The following is a 24,314-nucleotide window of genomic DNA, read 5'->3' as shown; positions in this document are numbered from 1 at the left end:
CACCCAAGACTTTTTGCTAAACCCGGCAGGACTTCTGTGTCTGGGACCACGATGGCGATCAGGCAGGACTGCAAACAGAGGTAAGAAGTTTGGTTATCAGAGGGAGGGTGAGTGAGTGAGTGAGTGAGTGCTGACTGTATATGCAGAGATGCTGGTTTTACCTGCAGACTGTCTCCGTGTACGAATACTTGGGCCACAGGTCCACTGCGTATATATACATTCTCGATCTTCTCCGGGGCGATGTACTCCCCCTGAGCCAGCTTGAAGATGTTCTTCTTCCGGTCGATAATCTTCAAGACTCCACTCTATTCACAACAGTCGGATATGAGGAATCAGTTTCTCAAAAGGTTTATAAGTTATGGAACTCTTTAATGCCACCATAATACCCTTTCTTAAAGACACTAATATACAATCTGCAAAACCCACAAACACTATACATCTGGTTCTTGATGGCTTGTGGTTCTACTTATTCATTATCAGGGTTGTTCGTACCGGAAGCCATTTTCCGATGTCCCCAGTGTGGAGCCAACCATTTTCATCCAAGGTCTCTGCAGTTTTCTTTGGGTCTTTCAAATACCCCTTGAACACATTTCTGCCCTGGATACAGACCTGCAAAAGAACAATATAACTAATAAATATGTTTTATTTAAAAATCTTCTTAACATTACATATTCCTGAAGCTTTTATAAGTGGGCAAGTAAATCTACGAGTCTCTGATCCTTCATTAACAATAAACTAAACAGTAAATATGTGAGTTTAGATTAAATCCTTTAGGTTTATTCCAGAACAGGTTTAATGTGCGATAAGTGGCTTCGCTGTTCACTAAATGCAGCAATACACAATGTTAAAATAAAAAAAAAAATAAAAAACTTCAGAACTTGCCTGAGAATCATCACGTTTTTCAGTTTCAGAGTAATTCGAAGATATTTGTCTGAACATAAACGGCTACATTGCAGACACACTGCTAATAGGTGATTCGGCACACTTGAATGATGCCATTTTGCCAAAATGTAAACAATATAGGTTAAAAAATAAAAACATGGCTCAAGTTAAAGCCCACAGCATAAACTGAATCCATGTTAACGGTATACTTCCTGTTTACTAATTATGGGAACGGTAGTTTTAATGTTAACTTAAAGCAAAAAATCCCTGTTATAAACTCTTTTCCATCATCTTACCTCTCCTTCTCCGTTTGAAGCAAAGTAGTTCATGTCTTCAACATCCACCAACTTCACAACATTACAAGGCAGCGGCACCCCAACGTGTCCTGATGGTGAAAGATCACATCAATGATTTCTTGCTTATTCACGCACCAAAATTAATTTAATCCGATGCATAGTTTGTCAAAAACTGACATTAAAACTAATATGAAGCTAATGTGATTTATATGCAGTGAAAGAGGAAGAATTTTAATTTACTAAAATACCACTCTACAAATCCTCCATTACAAGTAAAAGTTCTGCATTTAAAATTTTACTGTTGGGTTGTTGAAAAGTAATTAATATATTTCGTATGCAAGATCTTAATTTGTAAAGCAACTATTATGTTGTGGAGTAAAAAGTAGAAATACTTCTACTCCATATTAAAGTAGTAAATGTGGGACAGGTGAGGTTGAGCTGCGTACCTGAGTCGACGTCTCCTGGCATTGTGAAGGTGCAGCCGGCTGTGCACTCCGTCTGACCGTACGCCTCAAAGATCTAAGAGTCACAGCAGAGTGAGCGCGCTCAACTGTTAAATCATTTACAATAAAGCCAAACTTACACCCCAGAAAATATGGCATTGAATGAACTGAATTTTGTCATTTTATGGAGGTAATTTTAAAGAGACGTCCATGTTTCAAGGAGAAAAAAAAAAAAAAAGTCTTAAACTGACAAACAGATTTCCTGAAATATAATGTCAGATAAAATAAATCTCTATTGATCCCCAGAGAGGAAATGTTGCAGCAGCACAAGGACATAAATAAATAGACAAGTAGAAAAAAAAAAAATAAATAAACTAGAATAAGAGAAGTAAAAATAGAAACTATTAGAGCATTTAAAGACCAAACTACAGAGCAAAAGTGAGAGTGGTGGGATCAATAACAGCAAAGTTAAGGTACAGCGTATAATAGATGGTCAATCAAGTATTTGTTTTAATAAAGATTATAAATATAATGAAGTAAATTATGTGATCAAATACATAAAATCAGTCCCAGACGTGACTGGAAGTCTAGTAAAATTGATCCTCTAATAACATCTTTATGTTAAATCTTTACCTAATTACCTGGATAGTTTTATTACCTGGCAGCCCAGAGTAGCCCGGAGGAAGTTGAGCACGGAGGGAGATATGGGAGCTGCTCCCGTCACCATCACCCTCACTCGTCCTCCCAGAGACTCCTGCAGTCAACGTTATCATTTAAGCAACCGTTACTCGGTGGCTTTTTGTTTCTACGCCACATAATCGGTTTGTATGAAGAGAGGCGGTGCTGTACCTGCACTTTGTGGAAGATGAGTTTGTCCCATATGCTGTCTTTCCTGATGATGCCCTCCTTCACCTCAGCAAACTTCCTGGCCACGGCAAAGTTCAGCAGCCACTTCTTGAAAGAAGACTTGGCTCCACTCTGAACCTGGTGACGGAAGTTTGATTTCAGCATTTAAAAAGGAGAAACTAGAAATGTTTAAAAGCAGAATGAGAGGAAAGAGAGGGCTGTTGTGTCCAACACAAATCACCAGCAATGAGATGTAGTGAAGTGAGTAAATTAAGTAAAATATTATCCTCTGAATTGTAGTGGAGTAGAAGTATAAGGTGGCATGAGAAGAAAACACTCGAGTAAATGTTGGTTTCATTCCACCACTGACTTTGTCGTAGACGCGGTTGAGAAGTCGAGGCACGACGGGGAAAACGGTGGGCTGCAGGGTTTTCATGTCGTCTGGCAGCAGTCGGATGTCTCCCTGGAAGAATCCCACTTTAGCTCCAACACCGTACATCACCGTCTACAAGAAACAGACAGGAGGTCATCGCGTCTCAAGCCTCATCTATAGACACTGTAAACGGGCTTAAATCATCCGAGTCTCACCTGTACGACTCTCTCGAACATGTGTGCTAAAGGCAGGAATGAAATGCTGACATCCTGGGTGGATGGAGTAACGGACACCTGAGGGACGGAGAGGCTCCGTTAGCAACATAGGCTTTCAAAAATATTTCACTTAAAATGACATCTAATGGTTATTAAACTCACCTCAAAGGTTCTGATGACGCCTGCAGCGTTTGACACGACGTTCTCGTGGGTCAACATCGCTCCCTTGGGATTTCCTGACAAAGAAGTGAAATATTTGACCCTTTGAGACGCATTTTATTTTAGGCAACACGATTGGAAACACAAGTAGTGAAGTAGTCATTTGTAACAATGGCGTAGATTTCGTTTCAACATTTTCCCGGATCAATCAGGCATCAGCTTAGCGTGGCTCAAAATGAACCGTAGCTGTTCTTGCTCATTCTGTGTCGTCGCATGTAAGATTCAAACATCATGGAGGGACACGATCGTTCTCCCTTTTCTTTATGATTCATTAGATCAAACCCTGCTGCTGGAACAGAAAATGATCACCTGTTGTGCCGCTGGTGAAGCAAACAATACTGAGGTCCTCTGGCTTTGGTGGCTGTTGAGAACATGAAATCAGCACATCAGAGCCACTTATTTAATCTCATAGAAATGGATTACATGAATATATCAGAAGGAAACTTACAATTGGCTGTTCCAGGTTACTCTGCCCCAGAGCCTGGAGAACAAAAAAAAAAAAACACGCTTTCAATCATGTCTGTGCTTCTTCTGACCATGTCAAATGTTTATTTGTGTGAAGAATGCGTTACCTCCATGTCCCGCATCAATACAACGTCCACCCCACACTTGGTACCCCGCTCCACCAGCTCAGAGTCGAAAGGGTCCATGACGACGATGGTTTTGAGGACCGGCGTCTGGCCCGTCTCCCGGGTCTGCAGCAGTGTTTCTGCTTTTCTTTGATTGTCACAAAGCACCGTGGAGATCTCCGCTGAAAGAAGAGAAAAAACTTTAAAAACTGCATTGACAGTATAATAATAATAATAATAGCAAAAGTCCACACAAGTGCTGTTATGAGGCAAGCACTCGATCACGTTGAATTTGTTGATTCTAATGATGTAGTTTTAGTAAGACAGAGTACAAAATGCTCTTTGTCTCGTGATACATTGTCCAGAGGTGATCACATAAGCAAAAAGAAGCAACGCAGACTGAAGGAGCCGTTGTGGTACATCAGTGAGAAGAGATTAAGAGGAAACTCGGCACAGATCCCTGTGGGTGGGGTCGACGGGTTTCTGGACTCAGTAATTAGCAGCATTAAGAGTGCAGGAAAAAGCTCCAATTACCTTGGTCGATAATGAACACGAGAGCTTCAGGTCCCAGGGTGTCGTAAAGGGGGACGGCTACCATGGAGTAGGTGTAGCAGGCCAGTTCACCAATAATCCACTGCCAGGAGGAGAGAAAGAGAGTTTACGGTTTGTTGTTCAAACTTAAGACACCCTGTTATCCCTTCAGCCACACTCACCTCAGGTCTATTCTGCGCAAAGATGCCGATAAAAGTGTCCGAGTTCGGCTTCAAACCCTTGTGAAGAAGCCCTGAACCCAGGTGCTCCGCTCTGTCAGAAACCTACAGGAAGTGAATTTAAAAAAGGTCAGCTGGAGTTCACAGAAGTTCATCTTTACAGCGTTTCTTTTCCCCCGTTAATCTTGACGTTTCACCTGCTGGTACTTCAGCCACTGGTACGGCATTCCTGGTTTTCTGTAGCCCAAGCATGGTCCGTTTCCTGCAAGTGACAACATTAAACGACATGATTTATTTATTTTTTTTTTTTTTTTAAATCAAATGGTGAAACTCCATTGCTATTTATATACCAATCTCATGTCTGTGCATTGGATATGAAGCTACAGCCAGGAGACAGTTAGCTGATCTTCTCATCCAACTCCCAGCAAGAAAGTGAATAAACAAACAAGTTGAACTACTCTTATTTGAAGACACCGGTTATCCAATTTGTACTTCAAATAAAAGAAGAGGACTTAAGTAGTTTAACACTTAGAGTGGAGTCAGCGATTCTGGATCAAATTGGTGATAGGACTAGAATTGCATACTGCACCTTTAATTTCTTATTCGTGCCCTCAATAAATGACTAAAACGCACCATTAAAATCATAATTTTTGGTGGAGTCATCGATAAGAGAAAGTCATCACCTGAAACTCTCAGACCCCTCTGGAAGACCTCATAGATGGTCGTGGCGTCATCGTAGTAATACGACATCAGGTTGTTGTTGTCCTCGAGCAACGCAGTCTTCCTCGCTCCATCCTGCGGACATCAAGCAGAATCAACATGAGAACTATTGTTCAGTACCTCTGTGGTATACGGCGACTGATGAATATGTAACCGGACAGGTCGGCACTCTTCACCTTGATGCCCAGAGTTTGACTGTTGAGGTCGACGGCGATGCGGAGGGGATTGGTCCGCGTGTTCAGGTACAACAAGGTGGCAGCTGCCACAGCAAACAGGGTGAAGATGGCCGGGAGAGGAAGAGGAGAAAACAGCAGCTCGAGGAGGGCGTCCATGCTGCAAGGTCTGCAGACAACCGCCGTGTTAAAATATTTAGCCATTTTGCACTTTGACATTTAAACCAAGTTCAGTCCAAAACGTGACCATATTTTAGATATAAGGTCCTTTGATGCAATTCTGAGCTTTGACGCTGCTCTTGATTTAAGCTGCATTCCAAATCACATACTTATCTTTTTACTTTTAGTACATGAGCAGGTCGTACAACGTGCATACTGTTGCATGCAGATTGGGAGACAGTATGTCATCTTAACATGGCACCTTGAACTTTGTTGCTCTAAAAGGATTGTGGTTCAAAAAAGCCAGTGAAGCATGCTGGCTTGCAAACTGCAAAAGTCAACTGGATGCATTAGAACACCCGGTATTTGACATACTATGTATTCGGACATAGTAAATCTTTTCTTGGCGACCTTAATAGTATAGTAGTATGGGTATTGGAACGCAAAGTGTCTCAACTCGAGGTCAAAGTCAATATGACTTGTGCAACAGTTATTCATGATCACTCCGGATAGAGTCCAACCCATGAACACTCAGCATTACAGTCATGTACTGTGATAGTAGCACAATATTTGAGTATTTACTAGAGATGCACTGATACAGATACGTGTCCCATACCGATTTAGTAAAGTTAGTAAAGCCGTGTACGTCAAGTCTGATGTTAACTTCCTCATAAAAAGACTGATGACTCAGTGAGGCATGCAGCGTATCAAATAAAACACCTGTATCAGCATCCCTCGTATCTACACAGTTAAACTGATGCCGCATGAGATTAAAAACGTCACAAATGCAGCTTTTTAAAAATCTTCTTAAGGGTGACATTCAGTTGTCTTGACCTTTGAGACCGATTGTCTCATGTGTCATGAACGTGAACGACACGGCGGTCAGGGCTAATTATTTCATGAGAACATATCAGAAGTCTAATTAGGAACAAGCACATTTTATGGCATTTGAGTAACAGCATTTAAAGGTAACACAATAAGTTTATCTCCAGTGTGAAAAATGGATGACCCTCACATTGTAGTTTTAGAATCTTTGTTTATTTTTTGCATATATTTTGCTTCCATTGTAGAGAAACATTAGATTTGGCTTATTTCATCTCTTGTTGCATCTATAATAATAAATAAATTATTTAATTATAAATTGTTGTTTTTACCATTATTGAGGAAGACTATGTGGAAGCCAATTTGGAATCCAAATTTATAAAGACATGCACATGGAAAAACTCACAACAACAAACAATTTAAATCATAGATTTCTGAGCCACCGTAGGCTCATTTGATAAATCCATTATCTGTGATTTAAATGGCCGATGCCACAGCTCTCCTACCTGCTGTCGGTCCTCTTGAGGTGTTCCAGTCTGCTCCTAGTTGACAGGCGGACAGGCGTTTGTGCACAGCAGATCTACTTCCTCTCGTCTGACAGGAGATTCACGGAGAGTGAGAACTCATAAAAACAACTCCGAGTCAAAAGGAACCTTTGCTCCTCACTGCTACTGATAAAGAAACATGAGCACAGACTTCTAAACTCTTCCGTTGTTCAACGCCGTGATATTAATATTGTGTATTTTGCAATTTATTATGCTGGTTATTTCAAAAACCGTCACCTCTACCAACCAATACAATTTCAGTCCAGATAGAGAAACACTTCTATCAGACATTGTTTAGAGGCCAAGATGCTGCAGTAGATGAAAGGTCAACACTCTTATCTGCATTTCATCGTGTTCAAAGTTCTCACATTTCAACAAACCTGACAAATTCATTTTAAAATAAGAAACTTGTACAGTAAGTTAAATAACCAACCCGTGGAGTGTCATACTGTGTTTCAATTCAAGTTGTATCTATATTCCTCAAAAGCTACAGAAATGCATTTAGCCTCATTCATATAAATGTGTTGGACAAACTAATAGAAAAGGTGAATGAGCGTGGATGTGGATTTTTCAGATAAGTTTGAGGAGCGACTATGGTTTGCATGTTCCACATTTTAAGTGTGTCATGCAGTGTGGGACCCGCATGGTCATTACTTAGTCTGGGTTTAGGCGGTCTTGACTAAAACACTGCCACAAACTGCAGCCTCCAAAATGACCACACGGTTTAAACATCACCTCTCTCAAACTGAACATTAGAAACCTTCATGAATAAAACAATCAGTCTCTACTTTTCCTGAAAAGTTACATTATGATAGAAGAGCAGAAGACTGGCCTCTAACAGACCAGTTTAACATCTTTCAGAAAGCAAAGTTCTGTACACTTTTTTACACTAAAAACATTAACTTGAATAAAAAACACCTTTTTGTGAACTCTTTCAGGTCAGAAACATGTCAGTTATCTGTGTTACTTGATGCATCACACTGAAGAAGATAGATAAGCTGAAATTGCACCTCGCATTTGATCACACTGATTAAAGTGAGACAATGCATGCAACATTTTCTGGACAGCAGCCACAGTAGAGACGTGGAGACAAAATAATGGTAATTGCTAAAATCATAAAGAAGTTCAAAAAGACAAATATATCTAGTTTGTTTGCTGCATGAATTTAACTTTTTAATTTGCAAGAGGAGGATTTAATCCTTTAAAAGCCTGAGTTGTTGAAATCTAATTATCCAAACAGACATTTAACTTGATGTCAAGATGCATAAATTACTTTTCTGCACTTCAAGCTTTCTGTATTCACTTAGCAAACACACGTCTAACATGTCCTCTTGAGAGAGCGACTTGATTAATTTCTGTTGGACAGTGAGCTGACGGTAAAGGTTCATTAGGAGAAGCTTTGAGAGGTTACCTGGTGGGATTAGCAGAGCTGAGCAGGGATCTCCTCCGGGGAGGGGAGAGGGGAAATAAAGAAAGAAGCTGAACTCAGCAACACCTTTAATGCACACACAATCTGCCCACCTGTGATCATTAGCACCTTAAACTGCACACAGGTGTGTGAACTTCTCTCTGCCACCAAAGCAAGGCTCAACCTGCCTCATCTGGTTTCTGCAGAAAACACTCCCAGGAGGTGTGCAACTCAGTTCTCACTTTGGATTTTGCTGTCTTTTGAATTGTCCTAAATCAAATGAGTCCATTCTCAGAATAAAATCTGTTCTACACGTACATGCAGTGGACATGTGTCCCTGTTAGAGAAAGAAAGAAATCATGATGAACTTTGACACTGGATTTATGAGCGATAACTAAAGGCAAACTTGGTGTGGTACCTTTGGAGTTTACTGATTTATGGTTGATAAAATCTCACCTGAATCTGTTTTAACAGTATCAGATAAGAGTATGTCGTGGTCATGAACCGTTTAGAAATGTTTTTTATTGTACTTTTTATTGTAAGCACTTAACAAGACTAATCTAATCATCAAGTCCTCCATGATCGCTTAAGAGAAGCCGAATGAATTCAAGGGCAGCATCCCAATGTTGGGGGCATTGTGTTTCTCTAGATATGAACTAACATTGTAAGTGATTGCTAAGAGTTATCTTTGAGGTTCATAATGCAAAAGAACGAAGAGAGAAGGACATTTCAAATGCAGAGTTTTGGAGATATCAGCCGTAGAGATGTCTGCCTCTTCTCCAATATAACAGGCTTGGCTTAAAGGTACATTTGAAAAACTGAACAGCGATGTCTCTTTCCAGACATCATGACTGAAGCTAATCCACAGACCTTGTTGTGAGCAGGTTTATGTAACACAACGGGGCGACTCACACCAAAATAATCTAAAAATATGTGTTTTTGATTTGGCGAGTGAACTTTCCCTTTAAGATGATATTGAGCTGGGATCATACACTCAAGCATGGGGCCTTCTATGTGACAGAAGAACACACTCTAATGAAGAGAAAAAAAAAATAATGATGGACTTAATGTCTCTTTGTACCTCCCACTCTCCTCCACACATTTACATGTTCTCCTCCCTAACCAACTCGTCCAGCATCACCAGGGAAGTCGGGTATTTAAACCCTGTGACATGAAGCAACTAATAAGACGAGAGTGATGTGGAGGGCGGCGTATTCTCCTGTCATGAGGCTCACATTGGTGCTTCACTTCACACTGTTTGCTGCAGCTGTCACCGGTAACGACACCAATGGGTCTCTCAAGCTGATCATCGGCTTCCAGGCTCCCTGGAATATGTCCCTGCCCTTCAGCGCCCCACGGCTGGGCTCGGCCATCCAGATAGCCGTGGAGAAGGTGAACACCAATCCCTCCTTCCTGGGGAACTACAGTCTGGATTTTGTGTACCTGGATACCGACTGTAACCCCAAAATTTCCCTGGGAGGATTCATTCACCAGGTGTGGAAAGAAAATGTGTCCGCGCTGTTTGGTCCAGCATGTCCTGAAGAAGCCGAGGTATGATTCATGTGACGTGGAAATTAATAGTTCCTGCATCAGATTTGTGTGACTAAGTAGCCTACATTTACTCAAGTACTGTACTGAAGTACAATTTTGATATACTTGAACCCGGCAGCAACCTCCGAGTCTGAAAGAATTAGCCAATGCTGAAGTGCTTTAAACTTGCATTCTCTCTAGTGGACATCAGCGACTCGTTGCAAAAAGAAGTCTGATTGTATAGAAGTCTTCTCACTTGATTTATTAAACATTGTAAACATGAGTTTATGGTCTCAATCTCTAGTTTCAAGTCTTCTTCAATACAGCATGATGTTCATTTAGTACATTATGGTCCATTTAGAGTCAAATAGACCATAAAGCAGGGTACACTTTCACAGTGTGTTTTCAGTTCATTTTAACATTTTTGGTCGTCTAAAAAATGTCTCATTCAATGTTCGGTTGTACTGAGCTTTAACGTTCTGCCTCCAAAGAACGAGAGCCACTCAGTTGCTGCTCAGCGAGCAGTGGGAGAGACAGCGGGGGACAAATATGTAAGGCGGCATATTTTCATCATTCTAACTCTGTGAAGGATCATTTTGACCAAACCAGAGTTGGTGATTGTGGGAACAGTCGGAAGACAAGAGAGTTCTGGTTTTGGAGTTTTATTTTGTGTCTGTCGAGTTTAAATGAAGTGTGTTTTACGATGAGTTAACAAGGTAATAACGCCCGTCTTATTTCGGTGAACGAAAGGAACCTGAAATTTAATTTCGTGATCAAATAGTTCCCTTTGAATATCGATCGGTATTTTTCTTATTTTACATTATTTCCGCCTTCAAGGTCACCGGTCTCATTGCGTCCACGTGGAACATCCCCATGTTCGGCTTCGTGGGACAATCCTCCAAAATGGACAACAAGGACGTCTACGACTCCTACATCAAAGTTGTGCCCCCTCTTAAAAGAAGCTCGGAGGTCCTGGTGAAGACCCTGGAGTTCTTCGGATGGAGTCACGTAGCGATGATCGGAGGCGGATTGGATTCAAACACTTGGGACAAAGTTGACGCTTTGTGGAAAACCATTGAGAATCCGCTGAGAGACAACTTTAAACTGGCTGCCGCGCTGAAGTTTGACACCAGCGATCCTCAGCTGGTTTATCGAAATGTAAAGTTCATCGCGACAGTCGCCAGAGGTGAGAGGGAACGTTGTTTCTGGCTCTTTAAAACCACACATAACCACGTGTTTACCTGTGATCTGGCTGCTAAATGTGTCCGGTTGACCCTCCGCCCCCCCCCAGTGATTGTGGTGCTGACAAACTCCATGGACTCCATGGCTCTGTTGCTGGAGGCTGAGCGACAGGGTCTGATGAACGGCGACTACGTGTTCTTCCTGGTGCAGCATTTTGAGGTCAGTGGCAGTGTGGTAAGTAAAACTTTACATACAACAGTAACATACATATTCCGTTTAGGTTAGTTGTTGCTGCACCATTTCGTAGAATCCAAACTCTATGGACTAAGAAATGAACTTATGATCTTCCATACCTCTTCACTAAGGTGTTTCTCATGTGTATCGTATTAATCTTCTCCCCTGAGCAGGATAATATGTGGAAATATGCCCTGAACAGCAGGATTAACAAAGATGCCATAAGAGCTTTTGACATGACCTTCATCATCGGCCAGAAAACCTACGAAGGCTACGAGTATTATGACTTCTTTGAGCAAGTTTTTGAAAGACTAAAAAAACACCCGTTTAAGAGCAACGTCACATCTGAAAGAGAGGTAAGCATCCAACGCTTTCCCTTTTATTCTGCTAAGAAGTAAAATCACAGATACAATTGTTTTATTTCTGTTGTTTCAGGTTAGCCCATACTCTGCTTACCTGCACGATGCCGTGCTTCTTTATGCGATGGCACTGAAGGAAGTCCTCAAAGAAGGCAAAGACCCTCACGATGGACGGCAGCTGCTGCAGAGATTAAGAAATAGAAACAACATTCGATTTAATGGTTGGTAGCTGTTTTAATAAATATATCCTGCAACGCCAAGTATGCAAAATACCCAGGTTTTGTACTCTTAAACAGTGGCGGAAGAAGAATTCACACCTTTTACTTAAAGCTACTGCGAGGAACTTTCACTTTGTGTTGATTATGGCAGTCCCTGTGAACAAAAGCGTTCGTGTTTCCGAGCACCAGAGTCCCTTTAGAAAACCTCTCATTTTAATCTTCCATCCATCCATCTATGATTATCATTGCAGGTGCCTCCGGACTAGTCCACTTTGACAAAACAGGGGAGAGAAACTTGGACTATTCCATTTATGACCTGCAGCATGAAGGACACGTCACCAAGTTTGAAGCCATCCTCCATTTTGACAGTCACACTAACTCTGTCCGGTAAAATATGTATTTATATATATATAAATATACTATCAAACAATCTATCTTTGTTTTTGTTATCCTAACAAACACATTCTGGGAAATTACACCAAAACATTTCGTTTCAGACCAACGTCTATGTTTGCTTCTGTGGTCTGGCCGAGAGGAAGACCTCCGTCTGATAAACCAGAATGTGGCTACAACAATGAACTCTGTGATTGGCTCCTCAATGGTAAAAGTAACACTTGCAAAATAGCCCTAAAGAAACCACTAATTAACCGATTACCTCAGTTTTTTATGTTTCCTTTTAGACTCATAAAGTAAACCGTACACCCAGGCCGAGCTAACCACCGTCATGATTTACTGTCTTGACGCAGACATCGCCCTGCTGGCTCTGCTCGTGACCTTGCCCGTCATCGGCGTGCTGGCTGTCCTGTGCATCGGGGTCCTCATCTTGCAGAAGTTCCGACTGCAGACGAGGCTCGACGACTCCAACTGGTGGCTGATCAGCTACAGCGACATCACCATCATCAGGGAGCACCCAGTACGAGCACTTAAACACAGACGAAGAACAAACATGTATGAGTGCGTTTGCTTGCCTGGTTTAGTGTTCTCAGGGTTGCTCGTTGTGTGTGTTTCCCCTTCAGGGGCTTCAGGGTGTGTCTCTGAGCACCACAGCCAGTCGGAGCAGCGGCTCACAATCGAACTTCTCCACTGCCAGCTATGGCCTGAAGGACAAGACGGGCCGAGAACGCGTCTACACCACCATAGGTCTCTACCAGGTACCGGTTTAACGTTTAAAGTGAGCCATTAAAGCAGCAATTACAGATTCATATGCCAACATATGTGCTTTTTCTCTAACATATGTAATGTGACTCCTTAAAGGGAAATAAAGTGGCCATCAAGTACCTCAAGAAACACGTTAGCAGTAATTACCAGAAACCTTCACTCATCACAGAGTTCAGTGTGGTAAAGTTCTTCACGTTGTTCTACATCAAACATACTTTTTTCTCTCCAATTGTATTTATTCATTTCCAGTTTTCAAAGCACATAACATTTTTGTGTTTTACAAACAAAAGAGCGATAAGGTCAAAACATGAATACATAAAAACAAACAAAGAAGTTAGTTGGATGATTTAGGACAGAGTATACAGCGTCAGCATGGTATCGCAATATTTTACATGCCAATATTATATCGATACACGGACAGCAAGTATTGATCTTTTTTTATATAAACTATTAATATTACAGATAAAAATTAAGTTGTTTCCCGGTGTGGTCATGGGGAAATCAAAAGGATTGGACTAGACTGTAATACAGTAAACAGTTCAGTATGTCAGATGCACAAACACATGAATGTTTTGGTCAGTCTGTGTGCTTCTTCGACAAAAAACATTTTGCTGCAATAAAAATAACTGAAGTGAGATGAACTGTGCCTTTAAGACATGTCGGTGACTAACTGAAGCACTCGTTGAATTTCCTTTTGTGTGACTAACCATCTTAAACTCTTTAAGACAGATGAAAGAGATGAAACATGAGAACTTGGTTCAGTTCTTTGGTGTTTGCATTGAGCCACCGAATGTCTGTCTGGTGATCCAGTACTGCACCAAAGGCAGTCTGGAGGTCAGTGTACTACCTCTACTACATACACAGACAATCACCTTGTTTTTTAATACTCCAGCTCTTTTTAAACTTACATGTATTGTGTTACATGTATCCTTTACAGTTTGGAGTATTATCCACAAATCTTTTCCTACAATTAACAATAAATGTGTGGCAGTTTTAGTGTGAAACGGGAGCTCGTTGTATGTATCATTGGGTTTAAAATAACCATATTTCATATTGAGTAAATAATCTGACAGTAATGTAACAAAGTAACACCAGTGGGTCAAACACCTTTGGTTCTGGGTAACGCCCACTCACCCCAGTGTGTATTAGATGTTTAACTTGAAAATATTTTCTGCAGGATGTTCTGAAGTCAGATGTTGACCTGGACTCGATGTTTAAGCTTTCCTTTGCTTATGATATAGTGAATGTGAGTCAATTTATTTAAGCAGCATGTTATTGTCATGATGTTGTGTTGGGAAAGACACTTTAATCCTTTAAAACAATATGTTTTTTACATGACATTTTGACAGTTACAGGACAATCCATGTTTCAAACCTGTTCTTCTGTGTTTTAGGGAATGGAGTTCATCCACAAAAGTAACCTGAGATTTCACGGGACCCTGAAGCCCAGCACGTGTCTGGTGGACAGTCGGCTCCAGATTAAACTCTCTGGCTTCGGCCTGTGGGAGTTTAGATACGGGAGCAAAAACAAGATGGTCCCACTGGAGAACCCTATTCATTCAGGTCAGTGGGTGCACTCGAATGCTGAGTTATGACATTTTGAATATATTTATCACAGCATGAAGGAGAAATAACACGAGGGGTGACTTGTTGTAGAGATGTACTGGACGGCCCCCGAGCTCCTGAGACAAGTCGGTCTCCAGGTCTACGGGACGCCCAAAGGGGACGTCTACAGCTTCGCCGTCATCATGTGGGAACTCATGTACAACGCAAAGTCTGGCCCGTACCATGAGATCAACCTGGGGCCCAAAGGTTCGCACGCCAAATTAATTTACATACTGGCAAAGGCTGAAAATGTTAAAGAAAACCCAAAGCAATCAATAGAATAGTTTTCAAGACATTTCAATTTAGTCGGTGGACGTCGGCTTATAGGACCTCAGACCCAAATTCCAACACTACGATGATTCCCGCTTCTTGCTTCATGTTTTCTCCAGAGATTATCATGCAGTTGCAGACGCCTTTCCAACGGGAGCCGCTCCGACCGGCGCTGTCGGAGGAGCTCTGTGATGAAAACATCAACTCACTGATGAAGGCCTGCTGGAATGAAACCCCGGACCACCGACCGCCTTTTGCAGCCATACTGAGACAGCTGAAGAACACCACCCCAGAAAGGTAAGGCCTCTGACGTTTCTCTGTTTCTTTACCCAAATTGCTGTGAGAAAATAAATTGTCCTCCCTGACTCTAATTTGGGCCTGCAGGCTTAAACTAGAGAGCGCATACTTTCGCCAGGGCTGAACAATCCTCAAAAATGTGTTATATGCAATAAAATAAATGTAGTGACTGGATACATGTGCCACATTTTCAATCAATGTAGTGCAGTAGTTAAGGAATTAACAGCTAAAACGGTCAAAAATGCTCATATTCTAATGCTAAGTTAGGTTTTTGGATTCTGGATCGGCGCTGAAAACTATTCACTTGTTTGTTCTTCCACAAAATACTTTTTTGAGTGCAAATTTGAGACATCCTGTTGTCTAACAAACAAACTACCTCAACCAGAAAACTCCTTAAAAGCTAGTGATCATGATTTTCTGTACTGTAGTCATACAAATATACTGGATAATATGGTGGCAAAGCTGGAGAAATATGCAAACCACTTGGAGGAGGTGGTGGAGGAGCGGACCAATCAGCTCACAGCAGAGAAGACCCGCGCAGACAAGCTTCTCTCCAGCATGTTACCAAGGTAATAGATGTAACCGCATCCAAAAGTGATAAAACCATTCAAATCGTCCATGACTGCATCCCTCACCTTGTCGGTGCCGGTGCTTCATTGGTCGCAGGTACATCGCGGATCAGCTGATGGCGGGGGCGTCCGTGGAGCCTCAGAGTTACGAAGCGGTGACCATCTTCTTCTCCGACATCGTGGGCTTCACGTCCATGTGCTCCGTCAGCTCGGCGATGGAGGTGGTGACGTTCCTCAACGACCTCTACAGCCTCTTCGACGACGTCATCAAGATGTACGATGTCTATAAAGTGAGTCACACACACACACACACACACACACACACACACGAGTTTAGAGTGTGTTCAATTAAACAAAATGTTCGTGAATTGTATTGTAAATAATCAGTAATCAGTATCATATACAGTATGTGCAGTAAATATGAGGGTATAGCCAGCAGCTGGTTAGCTTAGCTTAGCACAACGACTGGAAACGGGGGGAAACAGCTAGCTTAGCTTAGCATAAAGACTAGAAATGGGTCAGAAAATCTGCTATTCCTTGCAAACTGATTCTTTCGCAGAAAAAAAAACTTTGTTACTTTAAAATGTGTCAGTAAAACTGAATCATCTTTGCATCTTCACTAGGTGGAAACAATCGGTGATGCATACATGGTAGCCAGTGGTCTTCCCATCAGCAACGGCTTCCAGCACGCTCTGGAGATATGTACAATGGCTCTGCATTTTCTAAGTGCCATCAAGGTCTTCAGAATCCACCACATGCCTACTGAGAGTCTTGCAATCCGCATCGGGATACACTCTGGTGAGAGACGGTTTGCTTTTTCATCATACTTAATGGTGAAGTTTGTTTTTGCTGCCTTTTTATTATTTTGAATTTGTCCACATTTGTTCATATTCTTGCACATTAAATATTAAGAAGAAACCAGAAACATATTACATATTATATACAGTATGAGCTGCCCACAGTATGCAGGATTTATATTGTTTCTGGTTCTTTGCATCATTAAGACTTCATGGTGTGCAACTTTGTTAAAGTTTGCACATGAAACAATTTGACTTTTGATAAGCGTGAATACATAACAGTTTGTAGTGGGTTTTGTAGGTCCAGTGGTTGCTGGAGTGGTTGGCACCACGATGCCTCGCTACTGTCTCTTTGGTGACACGGTGAACACGGCCTCTCGCATGGAGAGCAACAGCTCACGTGAGTAAACTGAAGAGAACTGTCACGCCTTTGCAGAGGCTGATCATTAGAGACCATCAGTATTGCAACCTACTGGATAAGAATTGATGTGGAATCCTCTGACTTCTAACAGCTCTGAAGATTCACATATCTCAGAGCACTGCTGACATTCTCGTCCAGGCTGGTTCGTTTGAGATGGAGGAAAGAGGGGAAGTCGAAATTAAGGTGACTTTAAGAGTCTGTTTTAGCTTTTCTCCAATAAGATGTACAGCCTTTGTTTCTGACATGTGTGTGTTTGTGTCCATGACAGGGAAAAGGGTCTCTGAAGACCTACTGGCTGCTGAGCAAACAGGGATTTAATCCTCCTCTTATTGCTCACAGCCCTCCACCAGCTGACAGTCTCAAACTACAAACAGAGGTACAGTTAACACACATCGCAGTCCTTCTTCTTTGACAAAGACAGCAAGCATTGACAAGTCTAGATCAGTCAGTAAATGTAGTATTTTATGTAAAGCAGTTTTGTATTTTCACCTGTGTTTGTGATATCTCTGCTCAAGAAACTGGGGATGCCCAGAGCTGCTGAGAAAAGGGCCCAGACGACCCTGAACAAAGCTATGATGACTGCTGTGCACATTTAAAGAACCACTGGATATTCTGATGACGATATCTGGATGAAGGGATATCTGGAAAGGACAATTCGGAAGGTCTCAAAGAATGCAAAGCGACTTGTAAAGAGGATAATAATAATAATATTAGCCTTTATTTATACAGCACTTTTTATACAAGAGATGTTGCTAAAAAAAATGTCTCACTTCAAACAAGGGAAAATAAAAAAAAATCTGAAACTGAGAGTTAGAAAAACAACAACATACAAGCAAACACTTAAAGTGTTCTTATAATATATAATTAAATCAGATGAAACAGTGTTGGATTCAATCAACATCATTTTGTAACCATTACGATTGATCAATTGGCTCTATTGTTACACATTCACAATTAGTTCTAGGTAGTATCATTGGAAGATATTAAATATTAAAGTGTGTGTTTATTGTGTTGCTTTCATGTTGAGACTCTGAGTTTTAATTCTGGATTAAATAAAAACTGTTTATTTCTGTTTGTGCATAATTAAAAACAGGGGCAAGGGTCATTTCTTTAAAAATGTCAACTCCTCTTTATTGGAGAAAGCAGTAACGTGACATTTGAAAAGATTATCCAAAGCGTCAATAAATGTCCTAATTACATATAATATCTTCGAGAAAAGTATAAAATCTTTTGAGTGTGGGGTGACATGAAGTTTTTACTACATTCTTGATCCATTTACTAAATCACAGCATGTGTTTATGAGCACGACCAGCAGCATGAATAGTGACGTGCCTGTGGTGGAAAAAGGAAAAGAAAACAGATCAAAGAAAAGAAAAGCAAGATTATCTGAGCCGTAGCTTTCACTTTTTCAGTCCAAATTTAGAAATCTTATGATTTTAGACCAACAAATAAATAAATCAAGTGTTTCCCCACCAGAATTCGACTCCTGGAAGTGAAGTAAAGGCTTAAAACAGCATTCATTTCATAAAAATATACAGTGATTGACTGAATAAATGAAATATCTGTATTTTTTAAATCCTGCCACGGCTCTGAACATTAAACACTTCAAGCACAGATATCATTTTGTTACCTGTCATGTGTCCATTATTGGAGGAATCAATACCTGTCCAGAGATAAAGACATCATAATACAAAATAAAAGCTCATACAGTAAAGACAAATAACAACAAACTAAAACAAAATGTTTGAATTCAACAGCCAGCTATTGGAGGCTTTTAATTTGAAAGAGGGGGAATAACAAAGCTTCCTTCAAAACGTCTCATGTATCGTCTGATGTATGTGCAGCGTTTTATAATTTATTAAAGCATGTCTAGAGAGGATGTTTAATATTGTGAGACGTTTAAAACCCGTCAGCATTTATAAAACTGTACCTTTAATGTGAAACTCAGCAGTGAGGATCCCCCCACTTGGTTCTGCCTCTGATGACAGACTTCTGAAGGAGCAGGGGCCCTTAAGGAAAGAGACACGGAGGAAACATGAGTCTCTTTTTGGGACCACCGGTTTAACCTTTAACGATTAACTTGATTTTTAAAGGTTATCATATGTTTTTTATGGAAAACATTAAGCAAGTTGCAGTTGATATTGTCATGGATTGTGTCTCAGTTTTACGTTGCTGTGGACAAAAGTGCTGGAGTAGAAAGTACAATATTGTCCTCTGAAATGAGTAAAAGTATTAAGTTACAGAAAATGGAAATACTCAAATAAAGTACCTTATACTTGTACTTAAGTACAGTGCTTGTCTAAATGTACTTCTCTCTGGACACTGCTCATAACAACACATACTGTACGTTGTATTTCTAAAGGGCAGAAGTTAGGATTGTAATTGGAATAGATAAATAAAGTTTCACAGTGCTTTAACGTTTGAAGTGTTGTACTCACTGGCTGACAGTTGAGTCTCTCTCCGTCACAGACCTGGACCTCACAGTGAAGCCAGACAGTTGAAACCTTCTCCAGCCGCTGGAAGCGGAAAGAGTTGAACTTGAAGGTGGAGCGGCTGTCTTTGGCGTTCTCAAAAATAGTCACAGTCTTATCAGAGGAGCAGCTGTTGGAAGAAAAAGACTGTTTTACCTCCGGTAACGTTATCCATTCAAAGCATAGTGAAGTATTAGTAAGTACAAAACGAAGCCTCTGTTGTTTTACTTTGTACCTGTTAATGATGAGACTCCACCTCTTCTTGTCTGTTGAGTAAGGAGTAGGAGTGGCCCAGCAGTTGTTTATTACAACTTTGAATCTGAGAGGTGATAACAAAAAGGCGGGTTAGAAATCGAGCGGCATCTACTCTGTATGGGAATGTACTTAACATACGAACATAATCTTTAAGCGTTTAAGGAAAAGGTTAAAGATGTGTTGATAAACCTGTTACTTAGGCCTTTTGCCTCGATGCCGATGAAAACTTCAGAGCCGATCTCAGAAGTGTCGATCACATACGGGGAGTCCTTGGCGTTCAGGAACTTTGAATTCTACAAAATACATTTATACTTTCACATTTCTTCATCTGACTGTGACAAGCTTTTAACTGTAACAAGACGGACTAAAAATAACTTCTACCATTGTTGTACCACTGCACAGGATTCATTAAACAACACAACTAAACCAACACTACATTAAACACGTTGCCTCCACTGGAGACACTGAATCTGTGAGCGGCTACTCACCGTGAACACATTCATAGACAACTGTGATCTAAAAGTGCCTAAACTCCCGTTGTTGACATAAACTGTAGCCACTCTGGAAAAAGCAGAGGGTTTAGTAAAAACACTGCAAGTCATTGGGTCACAATGCACTTATCTTCCACGCGGTAGCTGCGGTCGACCTCGTGTCTCACGTCGATGCTTACCTTTGGCTGAACACGGCGTTGTTGAGCAGGTACGCTGCTCGGTACACGCAGCTGAAGGTGTAGTTGACCGGCTGGTTTCTGACTGTGAGCGACGTGTCGTTGGACACGATGGAGTTGGAGAAGATGTACTTGGGGTCTTTGCCGGCCACGTACTGTCAGAAGGAATATGAATAAAATGAGACGTTTGCTTTCCATAACTGTTTAATTGACTGGATCTGAGACAGAAACTTAAGTGCATTGAAATGGCTAAATGACTTAAAGGGCCGGGACACCCAAAATAACTCTAGTAGCATTTATATCCACACAGTTCTGGGTTTGGAGATATCGACCTTGTGATCAATTTTCATCGGAACTACATTTACCAATGAAACAGTCTCTATACACGTTTTTATTGTTTGTTTTAGTTTCTTGTAATTGTCATTTTTCTCCTCTTCCATATATTGAAAACAAATATAACAAAACCTCCTCCTCTCCACAGCTACATACTGTGGTTATTGCGTCCCTCACCTCAGACTGGGTGCCGCAGTACGAGTGGTTTTTGGGTGTCAGGTCCGGGATGCTGAAGCGGTAGAAGCCTGGGCTGTGGATTCCAGAGTAACAGACTCCGCCCAGCGACAGCTGCTCGATCTCCCAGCCGTAAGGACACTCTGGGACGTTGGCAATGATGGCGTTGGGGAAACATGACACCATAACGTAGTCTGAAATAAGGCACAATCAGAGAGACGAACTTCTTCACTCGAAACACTTCTACATTGACGCTTGTTTTGGATTATGGAGACATGTTGTCCATGCACGCTTGAAGCTCCTGGATGCTGTTTATCTCTTCACACTAACATTTATTACTGGAGATAATTATAATACTCATCAATGTGAACTGTATGTTAAGGTTAGGTGGCTTTTTCTCTGTGTAAGGGGTGATAGACACAAGGTTTCATTGATTTATAAGGCTCTTAATGTTTTCTATTTACTCCCTTACATTGCTGCAATGTTGTCTTTTAACATGGGCCCATATTGAACATCGAATGATTGGATTTAGTTGCAGGTGCCGGCTGTCTTTACTGAGCTTGGAAAACCAGAATTTTTCTCACTGTGCACTTGAAACATAGAAGAGCATGCAGAACAATCTAAAGCTTACCTTTATTTGCCTTAAATTATAATTCCTTTACTGATTATTAAGTTTCTTATTTGTGTTTCTTGGTGCCGTAATTGTTTATCATTTAATTACTCGGCTATATTGTAAATGGAGGTCAATGTATTTCTGAGTTCAAATAAAGGTTGAACTCTGCCTGAAACGCACTTTGTTTCTCCGTACTGTAATTGTACTCATTGTACTACATACACATTTACTGCATGTTATTCCGTTCAGTTTTCTGCCTTTTTTTCCGTTTAAAAGTTTTCTTGTACATTTTTTTTCTAATACTAATAGAGGGTCTACAGACAGAAGGTGCCGTACTCTAACGTCCTCAAAGACACATTTGTGATTTGTGGATATTTTGTGAGGGTAACATGACACAAGCACATAAGTACCAACTGATCCGTGTACCACAGGGGTGTTACCTGCTTTTTGGGGAGAGCATGTCCATGCAACAGGCAAAAACATTAATAAGGCACCGACAGAAGCCATACTGTGATGCTGCAGAGAGATTAAAGAAGTTAGCAATGAGAGAATATTCAACATATAAAGATATTAATCTGTCATGAGAAAATAAAGACTCACCTGTAGAGCAAAAGAAACACTTTTAAATAGTGTGATGTCAGAGGATCTTCATGGCTCTTCAACACGCTACCAGCACGAGTGACTCTGTAACTAACATCTTGACAACTTGAGGAGGCATTTTATACCTTTACAGGTGAAGCTAACCATCTTCCCTCCCCCACCTTTTCTCCCCCGTCTCCACTTCTCCCCCATGGCAGGTTTAAGAGCTCTATTGTGTCTCTGCGCACAAAAAGCTCTCTGTGCTGCTCGGACATTCACTTTCAAATGACCAGCGTCTCACGGGTTTACCGCTCAGAAAGGTGCTCAAAGTCACCTTTTCCGGAGACTGGAAATTTGTCAATTTTATCCAGTTATTACCAAACAGTTATGACTTGTAGGAGGACAATTTATGTATTCCATATTTACCTAGCATCATCATGGTGGCAGAGGAAGACAACTTCACAACTGTAAGCTCAATATCAAGCTCACATTGTGTAACAAGACTAGCTAAAGACTCTTCCAATAGATTTGGAGCCTCTTTCCATCATTTCATCCCTTGTTTCATTCCCACAGTGTCGAAATACTGAAGGAACTAATATGGACATAATGTGTAACATATGGAGGCATCTAGTGGTGAGGTTGCAGATTGCAACTAACTGAAACTGCCGTGTGCCAAGCGTGTGGAGAACTACGGTGGCCGACGCAAAAACACCAAAAAAAACGAGAAAATAGAGCCGGTGTTTGGTTTGTCCGTTCTGGGCTACTGTAGAAACACGGCTGACACCACGTGGAGGACCCGCTGCTAATGTAGATATAAAATGGTCAGTCGAAGGTAACGAAAGGGCAACGATTCTTATTTTCAGGTGATTACACACTAAGGAGACAATAATATTATATTCCATTTCTGGCAAATATCTGCCCTAAATGCTACACACTGTTCCTTTAAAGCAGAAGTTTGACATTTTGGGGAATAACGTTATTCAGTTTCTGGCGGAGAGTTAAATTGATACCACTCTCATCTCTGTACTTTAAATGTGAAGCTACAGCTGGTTAGCTTAGCAAAAGACAGGGGGAAATAGCTAGTCTTATAAGAGCACTGCTTAACAGATTATATGTTATTTGTTTAAAACAAGACAAAAAAACGAAAGTGTAAAGATTTTGCCATTTTATGGGGTTTATTTCTTGACATTTTGTGTTTATTACTGAGCTTTAAAGGGCCTGGTAGGTGGATTGAGTTACTTTTTGACAGAGCCAGGCAAGCTCTTTACATGTGTCTTACATTTGATAATGTCATAGACGTTTTTTGAGGACGGGACTTTAGGTAGACGGAGAACCAGACGGCACTGTTCCTTCTTTTTTACCTCTTGGCCGAAGAGGAAGAAACTAAACAGAATACCATTTAAGAAGCTAAATAGTGCAAACAGACATGCATGGGTACCTTGAAAAAGCGATGGCAGCTCAGATAAGAGCGGCTATTCACCAGTAACTAGTGTTCTGGAGATGATAAGCCTTTGTTTTGCAGCATTCAGTAATATAAGGTTTCTCACAGTCTCATGCGATTAGATATCGTCTTTGTCTCGCCAGCCTTTCGTATGTGTGTGAAACGTGTGTTGTCGTTGGCCTGTTTACATCATTTTTATTGGTTGATACCATGCTGCCTAAAGCATTTTAAACTGACAGCTTCACATGTTTTATTATCTGTTCAGAATCAACTTTTTTAAAGAAAATAAAATGGTCAATGCTCAAAAGGAAAGGAAAAGCTAGATATGCCTCCAATGCAGCAATAAATCCAGAAATCTTAGTTTTTAACATGCACTTCCATTCAAACACCGCCTTTGCAAAGACTTAATGATGAGAGCTGTAAAACGATAGCAAAGAGGTGAGACACTAACGTCCTTCACGGAACAATTCAAGTCACCCAGCAATTGAAGGGGGCAAACTGCAGACGATTAGCATTTGAATGGAGCGACGGGGGAATTTGTGAGGAAGATACCGATCTGAGAACGGGTCAGGAGACAGCTAGCGTTACAACATCTGGTGATGCTGACAATCGGGAGCCGCAAGACTCCACAATGTTATGCAACCGCGTCCGGCGATCCAAGAAACGTGCTCAGTGTGTCCTCTTTAAGCTTTAAAATCTTCTGAGTGTGAACCATTAACTTACATTTAAACCTGAAAGGTGTCTGTAAATGGTTTGTTGTTG

General features: G+C 41.0%; 3 protein-coding genes across 4 annotated transcripts in view; 1 reads left to right on the top strand and 2 right to left on the bottom strand.

Annotated features, from left to right (window-relative positions):
* The window catches only part of acsl5 (acyl-CoA synthetase long chain family member 5), an 8,139-nt gene extending 2,534 nt beyond the window's left edge, over positions 1–5,605 (bottom strand). The window contains exons 1-18 of the mRNA XM_076094092.1: positions 5,450–5,605; positions 5,237–5,348; positions 4,751–4,815; positions 4,557–4,658; positions 4,378–4,477; positions 3,847–4,025; positions 3,723–3,755; positions 3,584–3,635; positions 3,218–3,291; positions 3,056–3,133; positions 2,838–2,972; positions 2,471–2,605; positions 2,280–2,375; positions 1,625–1,697; positions 1,179–1,267; positions 493–609; positions 162–305; positions 1–68 (exon numbers count right to left, since the gene is read on the bottom strand). The exon at positions 1–68 is cut by the window's left edge and continues 34 nt beyond it. Of these exons, the coding sequence (XP_075950207.1) occupies positions 1–68; positions 162–305; positions 493–609; positions 1,179–1,267; positions 1,625–1,697; positions 2,280–2,375; positions 2,471–2,605; positions 2,838–2,972; positions 3,056–3,133; positions 3,218–3,291; positions 3,584–3,635; positions 3,723–3,755; positions 3,847–4,025; positions 4,378–4,477; positions 4,557–4,658; positions 4,751–4,815; positions 5,237–5,348; positions 5,450–5,605 (1,808 nt within the window). The remainder of the gene's footprint in view (positions 69–161; positions 306–492; positions 610–1,178; positions 1,268–1,624; positions 1,698–2,279; positions 2,376–2,470; positions 2,606–2,837; positions 2,973–3,055; positions 3,134–3,217; positions 3,292–3,583; positions 3,636–3,722; positions 3,756–3,846; positions 4,026–4,377; positions 4,478–4,556; positions 4,659–4,750; positions 4,816–5,236; positions 5,349–5,449) is intronic.
* A 3,999-nt stretch (positions 5,606–9,604) lies between these two features.
* Positions 9,605–17,431, top strand: gucy2g (guanylate cyclase 2g). The gene is made up of 21 exons (XM_076093308.1): positions 9,605–9,931; positions 10,748–11,096; positions 11,202–11,311; positions 11,500–11,682; positions 11,762–11,906; positions 12,155–12,290; positions 12,401–12,504; positions 12,650–12,816; positions 12,920–13,054; positions 13,158–13,241; positions 13,791–13,895; positions 14,239–14,307; positions 14,455–14,623; positions 14,717–14,872; positions 15,055–15,232; positions 15,661–15,801; positions 15,899–16,091; positions 16,425–16,599; positions 16,900–16,998; positions 17,111–17,202; positions 17,288–17,431. Exons 1-21 carry the CDS (start codon positions 9,605–9,607, stop codon positions 17,429–17,431), a joined length of 3,261 nt encoding a protein of 1,086 aa, XP_075949423.1.
* An 846-nt stretch (positions 17,432–18,277) lies between these two features.
* Positions 18,278–22,039, bottom strand: tectb (tectorin beta). Of its 2 annotated transcripts, XM_076092726.1 has the most exons (10): positions 21,973–22,039; positions 20,923–21,113; positions 20,416–20,567; positions 20,234–20,306; positions 19,935–20,038; positions 19,726–19,809; positions 19,458–19,620; positions 18,950–19,028; positions 18,650–18,682; positions 18,278–18,351 (listed from the first exon to the last, which is right to left on the bottom strand). In XM_076092726.1, the coding sequence occupies exons 1-10, from the start codon at positions 22,037–22,039 to the stop codon at positions 18,278–18,280; spliced, it is 1,020 nt and encodes a 339-aa protein (XP_075948841.1). The 2 variants fall into 2 exon arrangements, with proteins under 2 accessions (XP_075948841.1, XP_075948842.1); XM_076092727.1 differs by lacking the exon at positions 18,650–18,682.
* Positions 22,040–24,314: the final 2,275 nt, after the last annotated feature.

The sequence above is a fragment of the Anarhichas minor genome, unplaced genomic scaffold, assembly GCF_050575085.1.
Source record: "Anarhichas minor isolate MPS153535 unplaced genomic scaffold, ASM5057508v1 ptg000017l, whole genome shotgun sequence".
In the NCBI taxonomy this organism is placed as follows: Eukaryota; Metazoa; Chordata; class Actinopteri; order Perciformes; family Anarhichadidae; genus Anarhichas; species Anarhichas minor.
This window is presented reverse-complemented; position numbering and strand designations above follow the sequence as displayed.